This window comes from Coregonus lavaretus (assembly GCF_964263955.1).
Source record: "Coregonus lavaretus genome assembly, contig: HAP1_SCAFFOLD_473, whole genome shotgun sequence".
NCBI classification, from domain to species: Eukaryota; Metazoa; Chordata; class Actinopteri; order Salmoniformes; family Salmonidae; genus Coregonus; species Coregonus lavaretus.
The window spans coordinates 304,166-325,000 of record NW_028164230.1 but is presented as its reverse complement, the minus strand read 5'-3'; the positions used below and the strand labels follow the sequence as shown (position 1 = coordinate 325,000).

The 20,835-nt window shown below is 44.9% G+C and overlaps 1 protein-coding gene across 1 annotated transcript in view; it reads right to left on the bottom strand.

Annotated features, from left to right (window-relative positions):
- Window positions 1–11,487: 11,487 nt before the first annotated feature.
- Window positions 11,488–20,835, bottom strand: part of LOC311117303 (A disintegrin and metalloproteinase with thrombospondin motifs 3-like) — a gene marked incomplete at both ends in the record, with an annotated part of 289,214 nt that continues 279,866 nt past the window's right edge. Inside the window, one exon of the mRNA XM_084192269.1 lies at window positions 11,488–11,969. Within this exon, the coding sequence (XP_084048395.1) occupies window positions 11,488–11,969 (482 nt within the window). The remainder of the gene's footprint in view (window positions 11,970–20,835) is intronic.

Genomic DNA, 20,835 nt, shown 5'->3' with positions numbered 1-20,835 from the left:
TAACTCTATTACTAATACAATTTATTGTAAGGGAAACAAAAACATGCTATGTGTTGCAGTAGTAGGCCTTTAGAATAATGCAAAACATATCCTTCACTCTATGGATTCTAGTGTTAAAGGCAGCACGTCAACAACATTAAATGACAAGGGAAAATAAACTCCCTGTAACTCTGAGCACTGTGTGCTTCAGCATAGTTAGAGACAGACTACTACCCTCTACATATCTCTATGTTCTCTGTGCACATGACTTCACTATTGCTAGTGAAGTCTAAGTGCTCCATTGAATCCGCATTGCGGAAGTTCAGCTTTACAGAGTGATTGAAATTTAAAGGCAATATTCCCACATTAGCGGAGACTGCATTTACACTAATGCTGTATATGTCGGTTCTTTCGGAAAGTACCTTTACATTTCTATTGTGTAATCTGTAACACTTCAGCTTTACAGATTGAATAGAGCCCTAAATCATTTTATAGAATTTAAACAATACCACTTTCGTGCTTACAGTTGAAGTTTAAATGAGTCTGCACACATTTGAATGGTGTTTCTGCACTGCTCAGTGGATGTTTAGGAGTAAATTCTCTGTCAGCAGTTATATAATAATAATATGCCATTTAGCAGACGCTTTTATCCAAAGCAACTTACAGTCATGTGTGCATACATTTTTACGTATGGGTGGTCCCGGGGATCGGACCCACTACCCTGGCGTTACAAGCGCCATGCTCTACCCATTGAGCTACAGAGGACCACTATATGAAATAGTGCCAATATTGTACAATCACTAAGTATGATCATATTTATTTTACAGTTATAAGCAAAGTGAAACAGCACAGTAAGTCATTTATAATTTGATTGTTACTATGTTTAGAAAGCATTTCAGGCCCTATTGCCCCACTTTTGTTGAATAGGGAAAATATCATATGTGACCCGTTTCAGGAAGCTAGGCGTATGTCGCACTTCATTACTTCACAGGAGAGGCATTTTAACGTAATTTAAAAAATGATTTTTTGGCAGAAATGTCTTCTGGAACATGAGAACTTTCATGTGCCTTAATAACAACCATCATTCTGTAAATAAAAAATAAAATAGTTAAGTTACAAGCCTAGTTGGTTTATCCACCTTCCGCTAGCCATGATTGGCTGAGATAATGGATGGGCTGGACATGCCGAAAGATGTGTTCGGATTGGTCTGCAACGTAGCATGCTTCTGTCTATAATTTGACCTGTTCAGTCCGTGTAGATAATCCTTGCTACAGCGGCTTTCTTGGAAGATATAATGTTAGCCATGGAGAACTGCTAAAGGGTTACTACTGCTCTCACCAACATGGCTGCCCTGAATTTAACAGGCGCTATCAACAAAGATCAGTTGGAGCGTTGGGCCAGTAACCAAAAGGTTGCTGGATCGAATCCCCGAGCTGACAAGGTAAAACTCTGTTCCTCTGCCCCTTAGCAAGGCAATTAACCCACTGTTCCCCGGGCGCCGATGATCCTAGACCCGTCTCTCCTGACGGAGTTCCACCGTGGACACCCTACGCGCCCTGCTCCGCGTCCTCCTGGTCGTCCCCGAGGCCGGGGTAAAACATCCTAGACCCTTAGCAAGGCAATTAACCCACTGTTCCCCGGGCACCGATGACGTGGATGCCGATTAACCCACTCTTCCCCGGGCGCCGATGACGTGGATGCCGATTAACCCACTGTTCCCCGGGCGCCGATGACGTGGATGCCGATTAACCCACTGTTCCCCGGGCGCCGATGACGTGGATGCCGATTAACCCACTATTCCCCGGGCGCCGATGACGTGGATGCCGATTAACCCACTGTTCCCCGGGCGCCGATGACGTGGATGCCGATTAACCCACTGTTCCCCGGGCGCCGATGACGTGGATGCTGATTAAGGAGGCCCCCTGCACCTCTCTAATTCAGAGAGGTTGGGTTGAATACGGAAGACACATTTAAGTTGAATGCATTCAGTTGTACAACTGACTAGGTATCCCCCTTTCCCTGTATGGGTTGGGATTATGGTTCATTGTTTAGCTAGCTAGCTACATGTCTAAACAAAAGACTCCACTTCGCCAGATGATTACATGACACTTCAAGTTAGCCAGGTGTGTCTGGGGGTGATTATAGAATTTATTTCACATGACTCATCAATTTAAACAAGTGCTTCTGGGTAAGCATCATGTAATAATTATACAATATTTTTATCTGGACACTTTCTATTTTTGATATTGCTACTATGCAAACATACAAGTAACCATTTCACTGTACCGTTTACACCAGGGATCATCAACTAGATTCAGCCGCGGGCCGGTTTTATCTTGAGCGGATGGTCAGGGGGGCAGTACATAATTACAAATTATTTATAAACTGCAATTTGACCGCAGGAATCCCAAACAGATATCATATTTTACTAAAACATACTGTACTAATTTCAAACCATACTGTACTAACCCTTAAATTTGTACACTATCACATGTACAATATTTGTCTATTATGCATGGGTTTTACTTGGGAACAGATTTTTTCAATTAAAATCACTTGAAGCTGATTTCCTGGTGTTTTTGCAGCCTTTTATATCCAACAATGAAAATTCCCCCAAAGTGTTTTTTACTAATATTTATTTTTGCTCAGAAAACTTTGGGGCCAAATAATAACTGCGGGACAAATTTGGCCAGTTGGGGAGCCCTGGTTTACACCTTCTGTATTCTGTGCATGTGACAAATAAACGTTGATTTTATTTTATATTGTATGTGTTTACCAGAGACATGTGAAGAACAACATTACCTGCACCAAAGTCAGATTAGGATATAGGCCAAGGACTAGATAAAGTGTATTTTTACTGCTAATTTTTGCTATTACTAACACCACTTTTAGTCTTAATCTTTGGTTGTTTACTACACTACCTTACTCATTCGGTTTAGCAAATGGCCTTACATGTGAATCCTTAAAGAGATGGGTGGGGCTAAGGCTTAAGAGGGTGTGAACGATGCTGAATGGGTGTTGACAAAGAAGAGCTCTCCAGTAGGTGTACCTAAACATTCAAGGGCTAGCAGAATGACTTTCCCATTGTTCCTCAACTGCAGTGTACGATATGCCATTTTGTATCTCTGAGTCTCAACTTTTAACCAATGAACAGCATTTCAAATTTTGCAACAAGACCAAATAGAGGAGGTCGGTCACGTATATCATTTTTCATATTTTCTGAATATTTGTACTATGTACTTGAGCTGGTGTGCTCTAAAGTAACTACAACTCAGCAATTTATAATGATTTTTTACCAGAAAGGGAGTTATTGTTTATGGCCATCTCATGAGATCGCTTTGAGCCCCTGTACCAGCTGTCCTCTGTCGGGGGCTTGGTTGTTTCCTCCATGGCTGTGGATGAACCTCCAGATACCTCTCCCTGTCCTAGTCAATCAACTGCCTGGGCACAGCCTGGACCACCGCTGCCCCCCTCCACTGGGCCGTGCTCTCTGGATCAGAGCTCTGTCCCTTTGGTGGTTGTGGCCTGCAGGTAGCCGGCGTCTCAGCAGCCCTCTTCTCAGGTGAGTTCTGTGTCATGAAGCTGGTTGAGAGAATGCCAAGCGTGTGGAAAGCTGTCATCAAGGCAAAGGTGGCTACTTTGAAGAAACTCAAATATAAAATATATTTTGATTTGTTTAACACTTTTCTGGTTAAAAACATGATTCCATATGTGTTATTTCATAGTTTGGATGTCTTCACTACTATTGTACAATGTAGGAAATAGTAAAAATAAAGAAGAACCCTTGAATGAGTAGGTGTGTCCAATCTTTTGACTGGTACTGTAACCTGTATATCTGTACCTGGGGCAAAGACTTTGTGTTTTCCTGAGGCAAAAGTTCAGGATATCACCAGGTTGCTTCCCGAGGCTGTGAGTCAGTCACCAGGGGCTGATACTGTCATGGTTCATGTGGGGCCAAATTACATTATGAAGAGTAGCTCAGAACAGCTGAAGATGGATTTTTAAAGAACTGATTGAAAGAACTAAGCATGCACCCACTAAGAAAATGACTGTAAAAACGGTTAAATCCCTGTGGATTGATGAGGAATTGAAAAATTGAATGGTTGAGAGGGATGAGGCAAAAGAGATGGCAAATAAGTCTGGCTGCACAACCGATTGGCCAACGTACTGCAAATTGAGAAATCATGTGACAAAACTGAATAAAAATAAGAAACTACACTATGAAACAAAGGTAAATGACATAAAGAATGATAGTAAAAAGCTTTGGAGCACCATCAATGAAATTGTGGGCAAAAAGGCAAACTCCGCTCCATCATTCATTGAATCAGATGGCTCATTCATCACAAAACCCACTGATTTGGCCAACTACTTTAATGCTTTTTTCATTGGCAAGATTAGCAAACTTAAGCATGACGCTACACATCCAAGTATATCTGACCAAATTATGAAAGACAAGCATTGTAATTTTGAATTCCGTAAAGTAAGTGTGGAAGAGGTGAAAAAAGTATTATTGTCGATCAACAATGACAAGCCACCGGGGTCTGACAACTTGGATGGAAAATTACTGAGGATAATAGCGGACAATATTGCCACTCCTATTTGCCACATCTTCAATTTAAGCCTACTAGAAAGTGTGTGCCCTCAGGCCTGAAGGGAAGCAAAAGTCATTCCGCTACCCAAGAATAGTAAAGCCCCCTTTACTGGCTCAAATAGCCGACCAATCAGCCTGTTACCAACTCTTAGTAAACCTTTAGAAAAAGTTGTGTTTGACCAGAAACAATGCTATTTTACAGTAAACTAATTGACAACAGACTTTCAGCACGCTAATAGGGAAGAACATTCAACAAGCACAGCACTTACAAAAATGACTGATGATTGGCTGAGAGAAATTGATGATAAAAAGATTGTGGGGGCTGTTTTGTTAGACTTCAGTGCAGCTTATGACATTATCGATCATAGTCTGTTGCTGGAAAAACGTATGTGTTATGGCTTTACACCCCCTGCTATATTGTGGATAAAGAGTTACCTGTCTAACAGAACACAGAGTGTGTTCTTTAATGGAAGCCTCTCTAATAAAATCCAGGAAGAATCAGGAATTCCCCAGGGCAGCTGTCTAGGCCTCTTACTTTTTTCAATCTTTACTAACGACATGCCACTGGCTTTAAGTAAAGCCAGTATGTCTATGTATGCGGATGACTCAACACTATACACGTCAGCTACAACAGCGACTGAAATGACAGCAACACTTAAAGAGCGGCAGTTAGTTTCAGAAATATTTAAAAAACTGAAAGCATTGTATTTGCGACAAATCATTTACTAAACCCTAAACCTAAACTAAATCTTGTTATGAATAATGTGGAAATTGAGCAAGTTGAGGAGACTAAATTGCTTGGAGTATCCCAGGATTGTAAACTGTCATGGTCAAAACATGTTGATACAACAGTAGCTAAGATGGGGAGAAGTCTGTCTATAATAAAGTTCTGCTCTGCATTCTTAACAGCACTATCAACAAGGCAGATCCTACAGGCCCTAGTTTTGTCGCACCTGGACTACTGTTCAGTCATGTGGTCAGGTGCCACAAAGAGGGACTTAGGAAAATTGCAATTGGCTCAGAACAGGGCAGCATGGCTGGCACATGGATTTACACAGAGAGCTAACATTAATAATATGCGTGTCAATCTCTCCTGGCTCAAAGTGAAGGAGAGATTGACTTCATCACTACTTGTATTTGTGAGAGGTATTGACATGTTGAATGAACCGAGCTGTCTGTTTGAACTACTGGCACACAGCCAGAATACCCATGCATATCCCACAACACATGCCACCAGAGGTCTCTTCACAGTCCGCAAGTCTGAACAGACTATGGGAGGCGCTCAGTACTACAGTCGTGGTCAAAAGTTTTGAGAATGACACAAGTATTGGTCTTCACAAAGTTCGCTGCTTCAGTGTTTTTAGATATTTTTGTCAGATGTTTTGTTCCCTGAGCCACTTAGTTATCACTTTTGCCTCATGGCAAGGTGCTCCATCATGCTGGAAAAGGCATTATTCGTCACCAAACTGCTCTTGGATGGTTGGGAGAAGTTGCTCTCGGAGGATGTGTTGGTACCATTCTTTATTCATGGCTGTGTTCTTAGGCAAAATTGTGAGTGAGCCCAATTCCCTTGGCTGAGAAGCAACCCCACACATGAATGGTCTCAGGATGCTTTACTGTTGGCATGACACAGGACTGATGGTAGCGCTCACCTTGTCTTCTCCGGACAAGCTTTTTTCCGGATGCCCCAAACAATCAGAAAGGGGATTCATCAGAGAAAATTACTTTACCCCAGTCCTCTGCAGTCCAATCCCTGTACCTTTTGCAGAATATCAGTCTGTCCCTGATGTTTTTCCTGGAGAGAAGTGGCTTCCTCGCTTCCCTTCTTGACACCAGGCCATCCTCCAAAAGTCTTCGCCTCACTGTGCGTGCAGATGCACTCACACCTGCCTGCTGCCATTCCTGAGCAAGCTCTGCACTGGTGGTGCCCCAATCCCGCAGCTGAATCAATTTTAGGAGACGGTCCTTGCGCTTGCTGGACTTTCTTGGGCGCCCTGAAGCCTTCTTCACAACAATTGAACATCTCTCCTTGAAGTTATTGATGAGCCGATAAATGGTTGATTTAGGTGCAATCTTACTAGCAGCAATATATTTGCCTGTGAAGCCCTTTTTGTGCAAAGCAATGATGACGGCACGTGTTTCTTGCAGGTAACCATGGTTAACAGAGGAAGAACAATGGTTTCAAGCACAACCTTCCTTTTAAAGTTTCCAGTCTGTTATTTTAACTCAATCAGCATGACAGAGTGATCTACAGCCTTGTCCTCGTCAACACTCTCACCTGTGTTAACGAGAAAATCACTGACATGATGTCAGCTGGTCCTTTTGTGGCAGCGCTGAAATGCAGTGGAAATGTTTTTTGGGGATTAAGTTCATTTTCATGTCAAAGAGGGACTTTGCAATTAATTGCAATTCATCTGATCACTCTTCATAACATTCTGGAGTATATGCAAATTGCCATCATAAAAACTGAGGCAGCAGACTTTGTGAAAATTAATATTTGTGTCATTTTCAAAACTTTTGACCACGACTTTACATCCACATAAAGTAACTCATGCCTAGCAGTAAAATTAGATACAAAAAAACCAAGATAAAAATACATATTATGGAACAGCAGGGACTTTGAAGCAACACAAACATGCATACAAACACACAATAACATACGCACTATACACACATGTACACATGGATTTTGTGTTGTAAATATGTGGTAGTAGAGTAGAGGCCTGAGGGCACACACTTAGAGTGTTATGAATGTATTGTAATGTTTTAAAAATGTATAACTGCCAAAATTCTGCTGGACCCGAGGAAGAGTAGCTGCTGCCTTGGTAGGAACTAATGGGGATCCATAATAAACCCCAGGAAGAGTAGCTGATGCCTTGGCAGGAACTAATGGGGATCCATAATAAACCCCAGGAAGAGTAGCTGCTGCCTTGGCAGGAACTAATGGGGATCCATAATAAACCCCAGGAAGAGTAGCTTCTGCCTTGGCAGGAACTAATGGGGATCCATAATAAACCCCAGTAGCTGCTGCCTTGGCAGGAACTAATGGGGATCCATAATAAACCCCAGGAAGAGTAGCTGCTGCCTTGGCCTGCGGTTATGGAACCCCTACCTGTCCCAGACCTGCTGTTTTAAACTCTAATGATCGGCTATGAAAAGCCAACTGAGATTTATTCCTGATTATTATTTGACCATGCTTGTCACTTATGAACATTTTTGAACATCTTGGCATGGTTCTGTTATAATCTCCACCCGGCACAGCCAGAAGAGGACTGGCCACCCCTCATAGCCTGGTTCCTCTCTAGGTTTCTTCCTAGGTTTTGCCTTTCTAGGGAGTTTTTCCTAGCCACCGTGCTTCTACACCTGCATTACTAGCTGTTTGGGGTTTTAGGCTGGGTTTCTGTACAGCACTTCGAGATATTAGCTGATGTAAGAAGGGCTATATAAAATAAAATTGATTGATTGATTGAACTAATGGGGATCCATAATAAACCCCAGGAAGAGTAGCTGCTGCCTTGGCAGGAACTAATGGGGATCCATAATAAACCCCAGGAAGAGTAGCTGCTGCCTTGGCAGGAACTAATGGGGATCCATAATAAACCCCAGGAAGAGTAGCTGCTGCCTTGGCAGGAACTAATGGGGATCCATAATAAACCCCAGGAAGAGTAGCTGCTGCCTTGGCAGGAACTAATGGGGATCCATAATAAACCCCAGGAAGAGTAGCTGCTGCCTTGGCAGGAACTAATGGGGATCCATAATAAACCCCAGTAGCTGCTGCCTTGGCAGGAACTAATGGGGATCCATAATAAATACAATATACAAATACAAATGAGAAATAATTATGTTTGGGCATGTCTATTTAGGCGGAAATCCACATTATGCCCTTGAACTTGTAAAAACCAGACTATTTCCAGACATAGTAGTTCCTGAAGGTTCAGACTTACTCGTTGCCAATCTGTTGTTATGTCTCGTGGGTTTCATAACCATGCCTGAATAACAATTCAATAATGATGAGACAGGAGACAGGAATTAGTTCAACCATTTATCTAGAACGTGACATCTACAACATATTAGAACCCCCATGATGCTCTCTACGGTAAGCATATTAGAACCCCCATGATGCTCTCTACGGTAAGCATATTAGAACCCCCATGATGCTCTCTACGGTAAGCATATTAGAACCCCCATGATGCTCTCTACGGTAAGCATATTAGAACCCCCATGATGCTCTCTATGGTAAGTATGGAGGGGCAAATGGGACAACCCTATCCAACTAGCTAGCGTCCTCGATCATTAAAAGCTTTGTATAACATTAGCAGCAATGTCTTAAAGGCAGCACATTAAACAACCTTAAATGACAAGGGAAAATAAACTCACTGTAACTCTGAGCACTGTGTGTTTCAGCATAGTTCGAGACACCTACTACCCTCTACCTATCTCTATGTTCTCTGTGTTCAGTTAGGGGCAACAACATATTCATGTCTTGTTGGTTATTTACACAATAGGCACTAAAATAGTCTAATCTACCCACTCTACACTTGGCTGATGAACAGCAGGTTGATTCTACTGATGAACAGCAGGTTGATTCCACTGATGAACAGCAGGTTGATTCCACTGATGAACAGCAGGTTGATCCTACTGATGAACAGCAGGTTGATTCTACTGATGAACAGCAGGTTGATTCCACTGATGAACAGCAGGTTGATTCCACTGATGAACAGCAGGTTGATTCCACTGATGAACAGCAGGTTGATTCCACTGATGAACAGCAGGTTGATTCCACTGATGAACAGCAGGTTGATCCTACTGATGAACAGCAGGTTGATTCTACTGATGAACAGCAGGTTGATTCTACTGATGAACAGCAGGTTGATTCCACTGATGAACAGCAGGTTGATTCCACTGATGAACAGCAGGTTGATTCCACTGATGAACAGCAGGTTGATTCCACTGATGAACAGCAGGTTGATTCTACTGATGAACAGCAGGTTGATTCCACTGATGAACAGCAGGTTGATTCCACTGATGAACAGCAGGTTGATCCTTCTGATGAACAGCAGGTTGATTCTTCTGATGAACAGCAGGTTGATTCTTCTGATGAACAGCAGGTTGACTCCACGCTTGGCTGATGTAGTTGACTCGAACAGCAAGTTGAGGCTTTTTCCTAAAACAGCTGTGAAGAACAGCTCTCTCAGAGTTTTAAATATCTCAAAATTGAGCATGTATATTTAAAAGGAATTGTTTGCAGAAAACAATGTAATTTAATGAATACTACCACTATTCCTCCCTGTAACAGTTGATCTGGAGTGAAAGTGTTAAGCTGGAATGAGGTGGTTGGTCTTGATGATGTTTGGTTTAGTTTGCTTATTATTAGAACCTATAATAATAATATTGTTATTTCTACAGCACCTCGGCAACCAGAAGGCTCTGTTCAGGAAAAAGAGTAGGACCATTATCTTAATAAATATTGACCTTCTAAATCCTATATACAATTACTATAACAACAACACTAGGTACTATGATGACAACATTAGGTACTATAATGACAACATTAGGTACTACAATGACAACATTAGGTACTATGATGACAACATTAGGTACTATGATGACAACATTAGGTACTATAACAACAACACTAGGTACTATGATGACAACATTAGGTACTATACTGACAACATTAGGTACTATACTGACAACATTAGGTACTATAATGACAACATTAGGTACTATAATGACAACATTAGGTACTATAATGACAACATTAGGTACTATAATGACAACACAGGATTAAGAATGATTGGTTACACATTGAACTCAAATGAAACATTGTCAATGGTTCGTTTGCTATTGCAGTCAGATGCATTGTGGTTGACATAAAATCATTTTATAATAAATAGCTCTCTCTCTCTGACAAAGCTAGACATCTATTATCAAATGTTCCCTATAAATATATTTTGTAAGTACATCTTCACAAAAGCACACAATGTGCTCACACAATGTTGTTTGTGTTAAATACTAATAAACCCCCTGGTGGTATAGAATCCAGAGGTTCCCTCTCTGAAGGGTTAGGTATACTGTCTATCCCTCTCAGATGTGGTGATGCTGGGATTCCATCACACTCTGCCTGTTGTCCCTGTGTGTTCATGAAGACATTAAACAGAGTATTGACAGCCTGATGATCAGATTATGTATGTTCTGCCTGTAGCCAAGTACTGTAGGGAACCAATAATACACAACCTGACATCATTTCATATTATGGTTCTGGAATATCTGGATATGATTCTGGAGATGTGAGTATGTCTGTGGGTCTGTAGTTTAGGAACCAAAAGGTGATTTAACCTTTGACAGAGTCATCTTGCCATCGTTATAATAATACTGACATTTTAACATAATGTATAACATAATATGTATATATTATCGTTTTTACAGTGACTTTTAGAAATATCTAGATTTGTTGTAGAAATATGAGCGCCAGTAAACAAAAATAGCTGGATATTGAAATTCTATACAACTAGAAAGATTTCCTAAGAGTAACGTTGTAACATGACAGGCCAGTTGGTAGAGCATGGTGCTTGCAACGCCAGGGTTGTGGGTTCGATTCCCACGGGGGGCCAGTATGAAAAACGTATGCACTCACTAACTGTAAGTGGCTCTGGATAAGAGCGTCTGCTAAATGACTCAAATATAAATGACTGGGGCTTCAGTCCAACTGCTCTGGTGATATATGGTGCTTTCAACTCAAACAACCTGTCACTTCACACTGCTGCTTAGGGGGTCTCTAACACGAAAGTGAACCAGCACCTCTCTCTCTCTCTCTCTCTCTCTCTCTCTCTCTCTCCCCTCCGGTGATGTTGTGAGGTGAGAAAGGCAGGGTGGAGTGATATCTGCATGGAGTCCAGAGGAGAAAGGATCCCATTTCATCTCGCCACCTCCGTCGCCCTGAGCAACCGGCTCTCCCTCAACGTGTCCGAACTTTGACCCTTCGTGGAATCTGACTGAACCCCGCCCCCAGCACTGAGTGATGATATCATGACGGACAAGTTCCTGCCAATGAGGCTACTGGGGGATGGTACTCTGCGGTGGAAGGAGCTCTTCCTGGGTGGGGCCGTGTGGGCATGTCTGACGCTGGGGCATAACGTTGGGGATCCACGGGGGGCCAGTCGGGAGCGAAGAGACAAATCACGCGTCCCATTGGGCGACAGAGTCTCCAGGAGCTGGGAGGCGGCGCCAAAGCGTACTTCCTGGTCCATCTCGGCGGCCTCTACTAGGAGGGGGGACAGGGTTCCTCTGCGTCTGCTACAGGAGTCACAACACAGTTTTTTGTATCCCGGGATAGAGCAGTATCTCGCCAGGACCTCCATCTGACAGAATATAGACTTATCCCCGTTACACGGCTCATCTGAAACACACAAACATAATATCAAGCCTTTAAATGAGGATATTCGAAAGTTTTGACATAGTAATGAGAACAGTCTCTTATATCATAGATTCCCACATCCATACTTCCATGTCAATTTCTGCTTGTTCCAGTACACAGTGAACCACCCCGGCACGGTGAACAGCAGTTAAAGGTTAGGGGATATCTCCTCCTTATCAGTGTGGTGTAATCCACCAAGCTGTCATGTTCTATAGCAGAGGATTTACAGCCTCCCTCAGCTGAACGCTGTGGAACAAGGTTCATTAATATCTTATATACTTATAGAACTCCCTCCCTCTCTCCCTCCCTAGTTATTCAACTCCCTCCCTCTCACTCCTTCCCTAGTTATTCATCTCCCTCCGTAGTTACTCAACTCCCTTCCTCCCTTCCTCCCTCCCTCTCTCCCTCCATCACTAGTTATGGAACTCCCTCCCTCCCTATTTATTCAACTCCCTCCCTCCATCACTAGTTATATAACTCCCTCCCTAGTTATTCAACTCCCTCCCTAAAAATTCAAAACCCTCACTTCCTCGCAAGTTATTAATCTCCCTCCCTCCCTATTTATTCAACTCCCTCCCTCCCTATTTATTCAACTCCCTCCCTCCATCACTAGTTATATAACTCCCTCCATAGTTATTCAACTCCCTCCCTAGTTATTCAAAACCCTCACTTCCTCGCTAGTTATTAATCTCCCTCCCTCCCTATTTATTCAACTCCCTCCCTAGTTATTCAAAACCCTCACTTCCTCGCTAGTTATTAATCTCCCTCCCTCCCTATTTATTCAACTCCCTCCCTCCATCACTAGTTATATAACTCCCTCCCTAGTTATTCAACTCCCTCCCTAGTTATTCAAAACCCTCACTTCCTCGCTAGTTATTAATCTCCCTCCCTCCCTATTTATTCAACTCCCTCCCTAGTTATTCAAAACCCTCACTTCCTCGCTAGTTATTAATCTCCCTCCCTCCCTATTTATTCAACTCCCTCCCTAGTTATTCAAAACCCTCACTTCCTCGCTAGTTATTAATCTCCCTCCCTCCCTAGTTATTCAACTCCCTCCCTAGTTATTCAAAACCCTCACTTCCTCGCTAGTTATTAATCTCCCTCCCTCCCTATTTATTCAACTCCCTCCCTAGTTATTCAAAACCCTCACTTCCTCGCTAGTTATTAATCTCCCTCCCTCCCTATTTATTCAACTCCCTCCCTCCATCACTAGTTATATAACTCCCTCCCTAGTTATTCAACTCCCTCCCTAGTTATTCAAAACCCTCACTTCCTCGCTAGTTATTAATCTCCCTCCCTCCCTAGTTATTCAACTCCCTCCCTCTCACTCCTTCCCTAGTTATTCATCTCCCTCCGTAGTTACTCAACTCCCTTCCTCCCTTCCTCCCTCCCTCTCTCCCTCCATCACTAGTTATGGAACTCCCTCCCTCCCTATTTATTCAACTCCCTCCCTCCATCACTAGTTATATAACTCCCTCCCTAGTTATTCAACTCCCTCCCTAAAAATTCAAAACCCTCACTTCCTCGCAAGTTATTAATCTCCCTCCCTCCCTATTTATTCAACTCCCTCCCTCCCTATTTATTCAACTCCCTCCCTCCATCACTAGTTATATAACTCCCTCCATAGTTATTCAACTCCCTCCCTAGTTATTCAAAACCCTCACTTCCTCGCTAGTTATTAATCTCCCTCCCTCCCTATTTATTCAACTCCCTCCCTAGTTATTCAAAACCCTCACTTCCTCGCTAGTTATTAATCTCCCTCCCTCCCTATTTATTCAACTCCCTCCCTAGTTATTCAAAACCCTCACTTCCTCGCTAGTTATTAATCTCCCTCCCTCCCTATTTATTCAACTCCCTCCCTAGTTATTCAAAACCCTCACTTCCTCGCTAGTTATTAATCTCCCTCCCTCCCTAGTTATTCAACTCCCTCCCTAGTTATTCAAAACCCTCACTTCCTCGCTAGTTATTAATCTCCCTCCCTCCCTATTTATTCAACTCCCTCCCTAGTTATTCAAAACCCTCACTTCCTCGCTAGTTATTAATCTCCCTCCCTCCCTATTTATTCAACTCCCTCCCTCCATCACTAGTTATATAACTCCCTCCCTAGTTATTCAACTCCCTCCCTAGTTATTCAAAACCCTCACTTCCTCGCTAGTTATTAATCTCCCTCCCTCCCTAGTTATTCAACTCCCTCCCTAGTTATTCAAAACCCTCACTTCCTCGCTAGTTATTAATCTCCCTCCCTCCCTATTTATTCAACTCCCTCCCTAGTTATTCAAAACCCTCACTTCCTCGCTAGTTATTAATCTCCCTCCCTCCCTAGTTATTCAACTCCCTCCCTAGTTATTCAAAACCCTCACTTCCTCGCTAGTTATTAATCTCCCTCCCTCCCTAGTTATTCAACTCCCTCCCTAGTTATTCAAAACCCTCACTTCCTCGCTAGTTATTAATCTCCCTCCCTCCCTATTTATTCAACTCCCTCCCTAGTTATTCAAAACCCTCACTTCCTCGCTAGTTATTAATCTCCCTCCCTCCCTATTTATTCAACTCCCTCCCTAGTTATTCAAAACCCTCACTTCCTCGCTAGTTATTAATCTCCCTCCCTCCCTCTCTAGTTAGGCAACTACTTCCCTAGTTATTAATTTCCTTCCCTCCCTCCCTAGTTATTCAACTCCCGTGCTCCCTCCCTTGCTTGCTTGTATCTCCCTAACTCCCTCCCTCCCTAGTTATTCATCACCCTCCTACCAATCCTCCCTAGTTATTTATCTCCCTCCCTCCATCCCTCACCTAGTTATTCAACTCATTGCTCCCTAGTTATTCATCTTCCTCCCTCCCTAGTTATTGATCTCCCTCCCTCCCATCCTCCCTAGTTATTCAGCTCCCTTTTTCCCTAGTTATTCAACTCCCTCCCTCCCTCCCTCCCTAGTTATTCATCTCCCTCCTTCCCCCCTCCCTAGTTATTCAACTCCCTCCGTGCCTCCTTCCCCCTCCCTAGTTATTCAACTCCCTCCCTCCCTCCCTAGTTATTCATCTCCCTCCTTCCCCCCTCCCTAGTTATTCAACTCCCTCCCTCCCTCCCTCCTTCCCTAGTTATTCAACTCCCTCCGTGCCTCCTTCCCCCTCCCTAGTTATTCATCTCCCTCCCTCCCAAGTTATTCAACACCCCTTTCTATCAAAATCCCTCCCTAGTTATTCCTCTCACTCCGTAGTTACTCAACTCCCTTCCCACATCCCTAGTTATTCATATCCCTCCCTCCCTGGTTATTTAACTCCCTCCCTCCCTAGTTATTCCTCTCACTCCGTAGTTATTCAACTCCCCCCTCCCTCCCTAGTTATTTAACTCCTGCCCTCCCTAGTTATTCATCTACCCCTCTCCCTCCCTGGTTATTCAACTCCCACCTCTCTCCCTAGTTATACATCACCCTCCCTCTCACTCCCTCCCTAGTTATTAATCTCCCTCCGTAGTTACTCAACTCCCATCCTCCCTCCCTAGTTATTCATATCCATCCCTCCCTGGTTATTTAACTCCCTCCCTCCCTAGTTATTTAACTCCCTCCCTCCCTAGTTATTCATCTCCCTCCCTCCCTGGTTATTCATCTCTCTCCGTAGTTATTCAACTCCCCCCTCCCTCCCTAGTTATTCAACTCCCTACCTCCAATCCTCCCTAGTTATTCATCCCCCTCCCACCCTAGTTATTTAACTCCCTCCCTCCCTAGTTATTTAACTCCCTCCCTCCCTAGTTATTTAACTCCCTCCCTCCCTAGTTATTCATCTCCCTCCCTAGTTATTCAACTCCCTACCTCCAATCCTCCCTAGTTATTCATCTCCATCTCTCCCTAGTTATTCATCTCCCTCCCGCCAATCCTCCCTAGTTATTAAACTCCCTCCCTCCCTAGTTATTCAACTCCCTCCGTCTCTCCTTCCCCCCCTCCCTAGTTATTCATCTCCCTTGCTTTTATCTCCCTAACTAATTTCCTCCTTAGTTATTTAACTCATTCACTCCCACCCTAGTTATTAATCTCCCTACCTCACATCCTCCCTAGTTATTTAACTCCTTTGCTCCCTAGTTATTCATCTCCCTCACTCCCTAGATATTTAACTCCCTCCCTCCCTAGTTATTCATCTCCCTCCCTCCCTCATTATTTAACTCCCTCCCTCCCTAGTTATTTAACTCCCTCCCTCCCTAGTTATTCATCTCCCTCCCTCCCTAGTTATTCATCTCCCTCCCTCCCTCCCTCCCTCATTATTTAACTCCCTCCCTCCCTCATTATTTAACTCCCTCCCTCCCTAGTTATTTAACTCCCTCCCTCCCTAGTTATTCATCTCCCTCCCTCCCTAGTTATTCATCTCCCTCCCTCCCTCCCTCCCGAGTTATTTAACTCCTTCACTCCCACCCTAGTTATTAATCTCCCTACCTCACATCCTCCCTGGTTATTTAACTCCCTCCCTCCCTAGTTATTCATCTCCCTCCCACCCTAGTTATTTAACTCCCTCCCTCCCTAGTTATTTAACTCCCTCCCTCCCTAGTTATTTAACTCCCTCCCTCCCTAGTTATTCATCTCCCTCCGTAGTTATTCAACTCCCTACCTCCAATCCTCCCTAGTTATTCATCTCCATCTCTCCCTAGTTATTCATCTCCCTCCCGCCAATCCTCCCTAGTTATTTAACTCCCCCCCTCCCTAGTTATTAATCTAACTCCATCCGTATTTGTTCAGCTCCCTCTCTCCCTAGTTATTTATCTCCCTCCCTCCCTCTCTCCCTCCCTCACCTAGTTATTCAACTCATTGCTCCCTAGTTATTCATCTTCCTCCCTCCCTAGTTATTAATCTCCCTCCCTCCAATCCTCCCTAGTTATTCATCTCCATCCCTCCCTAGTTATTCAAATCCCTCCCTCCCTATCTCCCTCCCTAGTTATTAATCTCCCTCCCTCCAATCCTCCCTAGTTATTCATCTCCATCCCTCCCTAGTTATTCAAATCCCTCCCTTCCTACCTCCCTCCCTAGTTAGGCAACTACCTCCCTAGTTAATAATCTCCCTCCCACCCTCCCTAGTTGTTCCTCCCTCCGTCCCTAGTTATTCATCTCCCTACCTCCCATCCTCCCTAGTTATTCATCTCCATCCCTCCCTAGTTATTCAAATCCCTCCCTTCCTACCTCCCTCCCTAGTTAGGCAACTACCTCCCTAGTTAATAATCTCCCTCCCACCCTCCCTAGTTGTTCCTCCCTCCCTCCCTAGTTATTCAAATCCCTCCCTCCCTATCTCCCTCCCTAGTTATTAATCTCCCTCCCTCCAATCCTCCCTAGTTATTCATCTCCATCCCTCCCTAGTTATTCAAATCCCTCCCTTCCTACCTCCCTCCCTAGTTAGGCAACTACCTCCCTAGTTAATAATCTCCCTCCCACCCTCCCTAGTTGTTCCTCCCTCCGTCCCTAGTTATTCATCTCCCTACCTCCCATCCTCCCTAGTTATTCAGCTCCCTCTATCCCTAGTTATTAATCTCCCTCCCTCCCTAGTTATTCAAATCCCTCCCTCCCTAGTTTTACAAATCCCTTCCTCGCTAGTTATTCATCTACCTCCTTCCATCCCTAGTTATTCATCTACCTCCTTCCATCCCTAGTTATTCATCTACCTCCCTCCCTAGTATTTCAACTCCCTCCCTAGTATTCCAACTCCATCCCTCATTCCGAAGTTATTCAACTCCATCACTCCCTTCCTCCCTCCCTCCCTCCCATCCATCATCTCCCTTCCTCGCTATTTATTCATCTACCTCCTTCCATCCCTAGTTATTAATCTCCCTCCCTCCCTCCCTAGTTATTCAACTCCTTCCGTCCCTCCTTCCCCCCCTCCCTAGTTATTCAACTCCCGTGCTCCCTCCCTTGATTTTATCTCCCTAACTCCCTTCCTCCTTAGTTATTTAACTCCTTCACTCCCTCCCTAGTTATTAATCTCCCTCCCTCCCAAGTTATTCAACACCCCTTTCTATCAAAATCCCTCCCTAGTTATTCCTCTCACTCCGTAGTTACTCAACTCCCTTCCTACCTCCCTAGTTATTTGTGGGAATACAGCCAGATAATGTGGAGTGTCATTCATTTTTTTCAGACTATGTATAGCTGCCTCACTGTCTCTAATTGGGGCGGCAGGTAGCTTAGTGAGCGTTGTGCCAGTAACCGAAAGGTCGCTGGTTCTAATCCCCGAGCCGACTAGGTGAAAAATCTGTCGATGTGCCCTTGAGCAGGGCACTTAACCCTAATTGCTTCTGTAAGTCGCTCTGGATAAGATTGTCTGCTAAATGTAAATGTAAATTTAACTCCCGCCCTCCCTAGTTATTCATCTACCCCTCTCCCTCCCTAGTTATTCAACTCCCCCCTCTCTCCCTATTTATTTATCTCCGTCCCTGCCTCCTTCGCTAGTTATTAATCTCCCTCCCTCCAATCCTCCCTAGTTTTTCATCTCCCCCCTTCCCTCGTTAGTCATCTACCTCTCTCCGTAGTTATTCATCTCCCTCCCTCCCTTCCTAGTTATTCATTTTTCTCCCTCCCTAGTTATTCAACTCATCCCTCCCTAGTTATTGAAATCTCCCCTCTTTCCCTAATTATTAATCTACCTCCATCCCACCCCCCCTAGTTAATCATCTCCCTCCCTACCTAGTTATTAATCTCCCTCCCTCCCATCCCCCCTCGTTAATCATCTCCCTCCCTACCTAGTTATTAATCTCCCTCCCTCCCATCCCCCCTCGTTAATCATCTCCCTCCCTACCTAGTTATTAATCTCCCTCCCTCCCATCCCCCCTCGTTAATCATCTCCCTCCCTACCTAGTTATTCATCTCCCTCCCTCCAATTCTCCCTAGTTATTCATCTCCCTCCCTCTAATCCTCCCTAGTTATTCATCTACCTCCCTCCAATTCTCCCTAGTTATTCATCTCCCTCCCTCCCACCCCCCCTAGTTAATCATCTCCCTCCCTACCTAGTTATTAATCTCCCTCCCTCCCATCCCCCCTCGTTAATCATCTCCCTCCCTACCTAGTTATTCATCTCCCTCCCTCCAATTCTCCCTAGTTATTCATCTCCCTCCCTCTAATCCTCCCTAGTTATTCATCTACCTCCCTCCAATTCTCCCTAGTTATTCATCTCCCTCCCTCCAATTCTCCCTAGTTATTCATCTCCCTCTAATCCTCAGTTATTCATCTACCTCCCTCCAATCCTCCCTAGTTATTCATGTCTTCCTAGTTATTCATCTCCCTCCCTCCCTAGTTATTAATCTCCCTCCCGCCCTCACTCCCTCTCTTGTTATTCAACTCCCTCCCTCCCTATTTATGCAACTACCTCCCTCCCATCCTCCCTAGTTATTCAGCTCCCTCAACCCCTCCCTAGTTATTCATCTCCCTCCCTCCCTATTTATTCATCTCCCTCCCTCCAATCCTCCCTATTTATTCATCTCCCTCCCTCCCTCCATAGTTATTCATTTTGCTCCCTCCCTAGTTATTCAAATCCCCCCTCTTTCCCTAGTTATTAATCTACCTGTAACGCCCTGACTCTGAGGACTCTCATTTGTTGAGTCAGGGTGTGTATTTTCTGTGTCGTGTTGTGCTATGTTGATTGTCTATGTTGAGATCTAGAATGTGTAGATCTATGTTGGCCGGTGTGGTTCCCAATCAGAGGCAGCTGTAGCTCGTTGTCTCTGATTGGGGACCATACTTAGGCAGCCTTTTGGCACCTCTTAGTTGTGGGATCTTGTTCCGTGTGAGGTATGTTATTTTGTCTACCTTGGACTTCACGTTTCGTTTGTTGTTTTGTCGTGTGTTCAGTACGTAAATAAATATGAATGCATATCACGCTGCGCCTTGGTCCTTCTCGTTCATGAACGATCGTGACAGAAGATCCCACCAAAATAGGACCAAGCAGCGTGTTCAGGAGCAAACGCCGGGAATTAAACAGGTGGTTACGTTAGTAGATGTCCTCCTCGGTTGGGGGAGAATCACGGAGGAGGAGGCCGTCCGTTACCGGAGGGCGATGAAGGCGGATGTCCAGGTAGGAGAGGAGAAACGGTGCCAACAGTGCCGACGACGGAGACCCGAGAGGCAACCCCAATAAAAAAAATTTGGGGGGCACACAGTGTGGACGACGAGGCAGCAAGAGGCAGCGACAGGGCGGATCAGCAGGTTAGGAGAGGAGGTCACGATGTTACGGGGGCTATTGGTTCAGAGGGAGCAGGAGTTATTCGGTCAGAGGGAGGCGCTACAGGAGGCTATAAGGGAGAAGGAGAGTGTAGAGGCACGGCGAGAGGAGCTGGTTAGGCAGCAGAAGGAGTGGGGGTTTATAAAGGAACCCAGTCCCGCTCCTCGCACCAAGCAAGTGGTGCGTGTCGCCAGTCCGGTCCGGCCCGTTCCTGCTCCCCGCATTAAGCCAGTGGTGCGTGTTCCCAGTACAGCCCGACCCGTTCCTGCTCCCCACACTAAGCCAGTGGTGTGTGTTCCCAGTACGGTCCGGCCCGTTCCTGCTCCTCGCATCAAGCCAGTGGTGCGCGTCGCCAGCCCGGCCCGGCCCGTTCCTGCTCCTTGCATCAAGCCAGTGGTGCGCGTCGCCAGCCCGGCCCGGCCCGGCCCGTTCCTGCTCCCCGCACCAGGCCAGTGGTGTGCGTCGCCATCCCGGTCCGGCCTGTTCCTGCCCCTCGCACCAAGACAGTGGTGCGCGTCGCCAGCCCGGTCCGGCCTGTTCCTGGACCTCGCACCAAACCAGTGGTGCGCGTCGCCAGCCCGGTCCGGCCTGTTCCTGTCCCTCGCACCAAGCCAGTGGTGCGTGTGTCCAGTCCGGCATGGCCCGTGCCTGTTCCACCGGTGCCTGGTCCGGC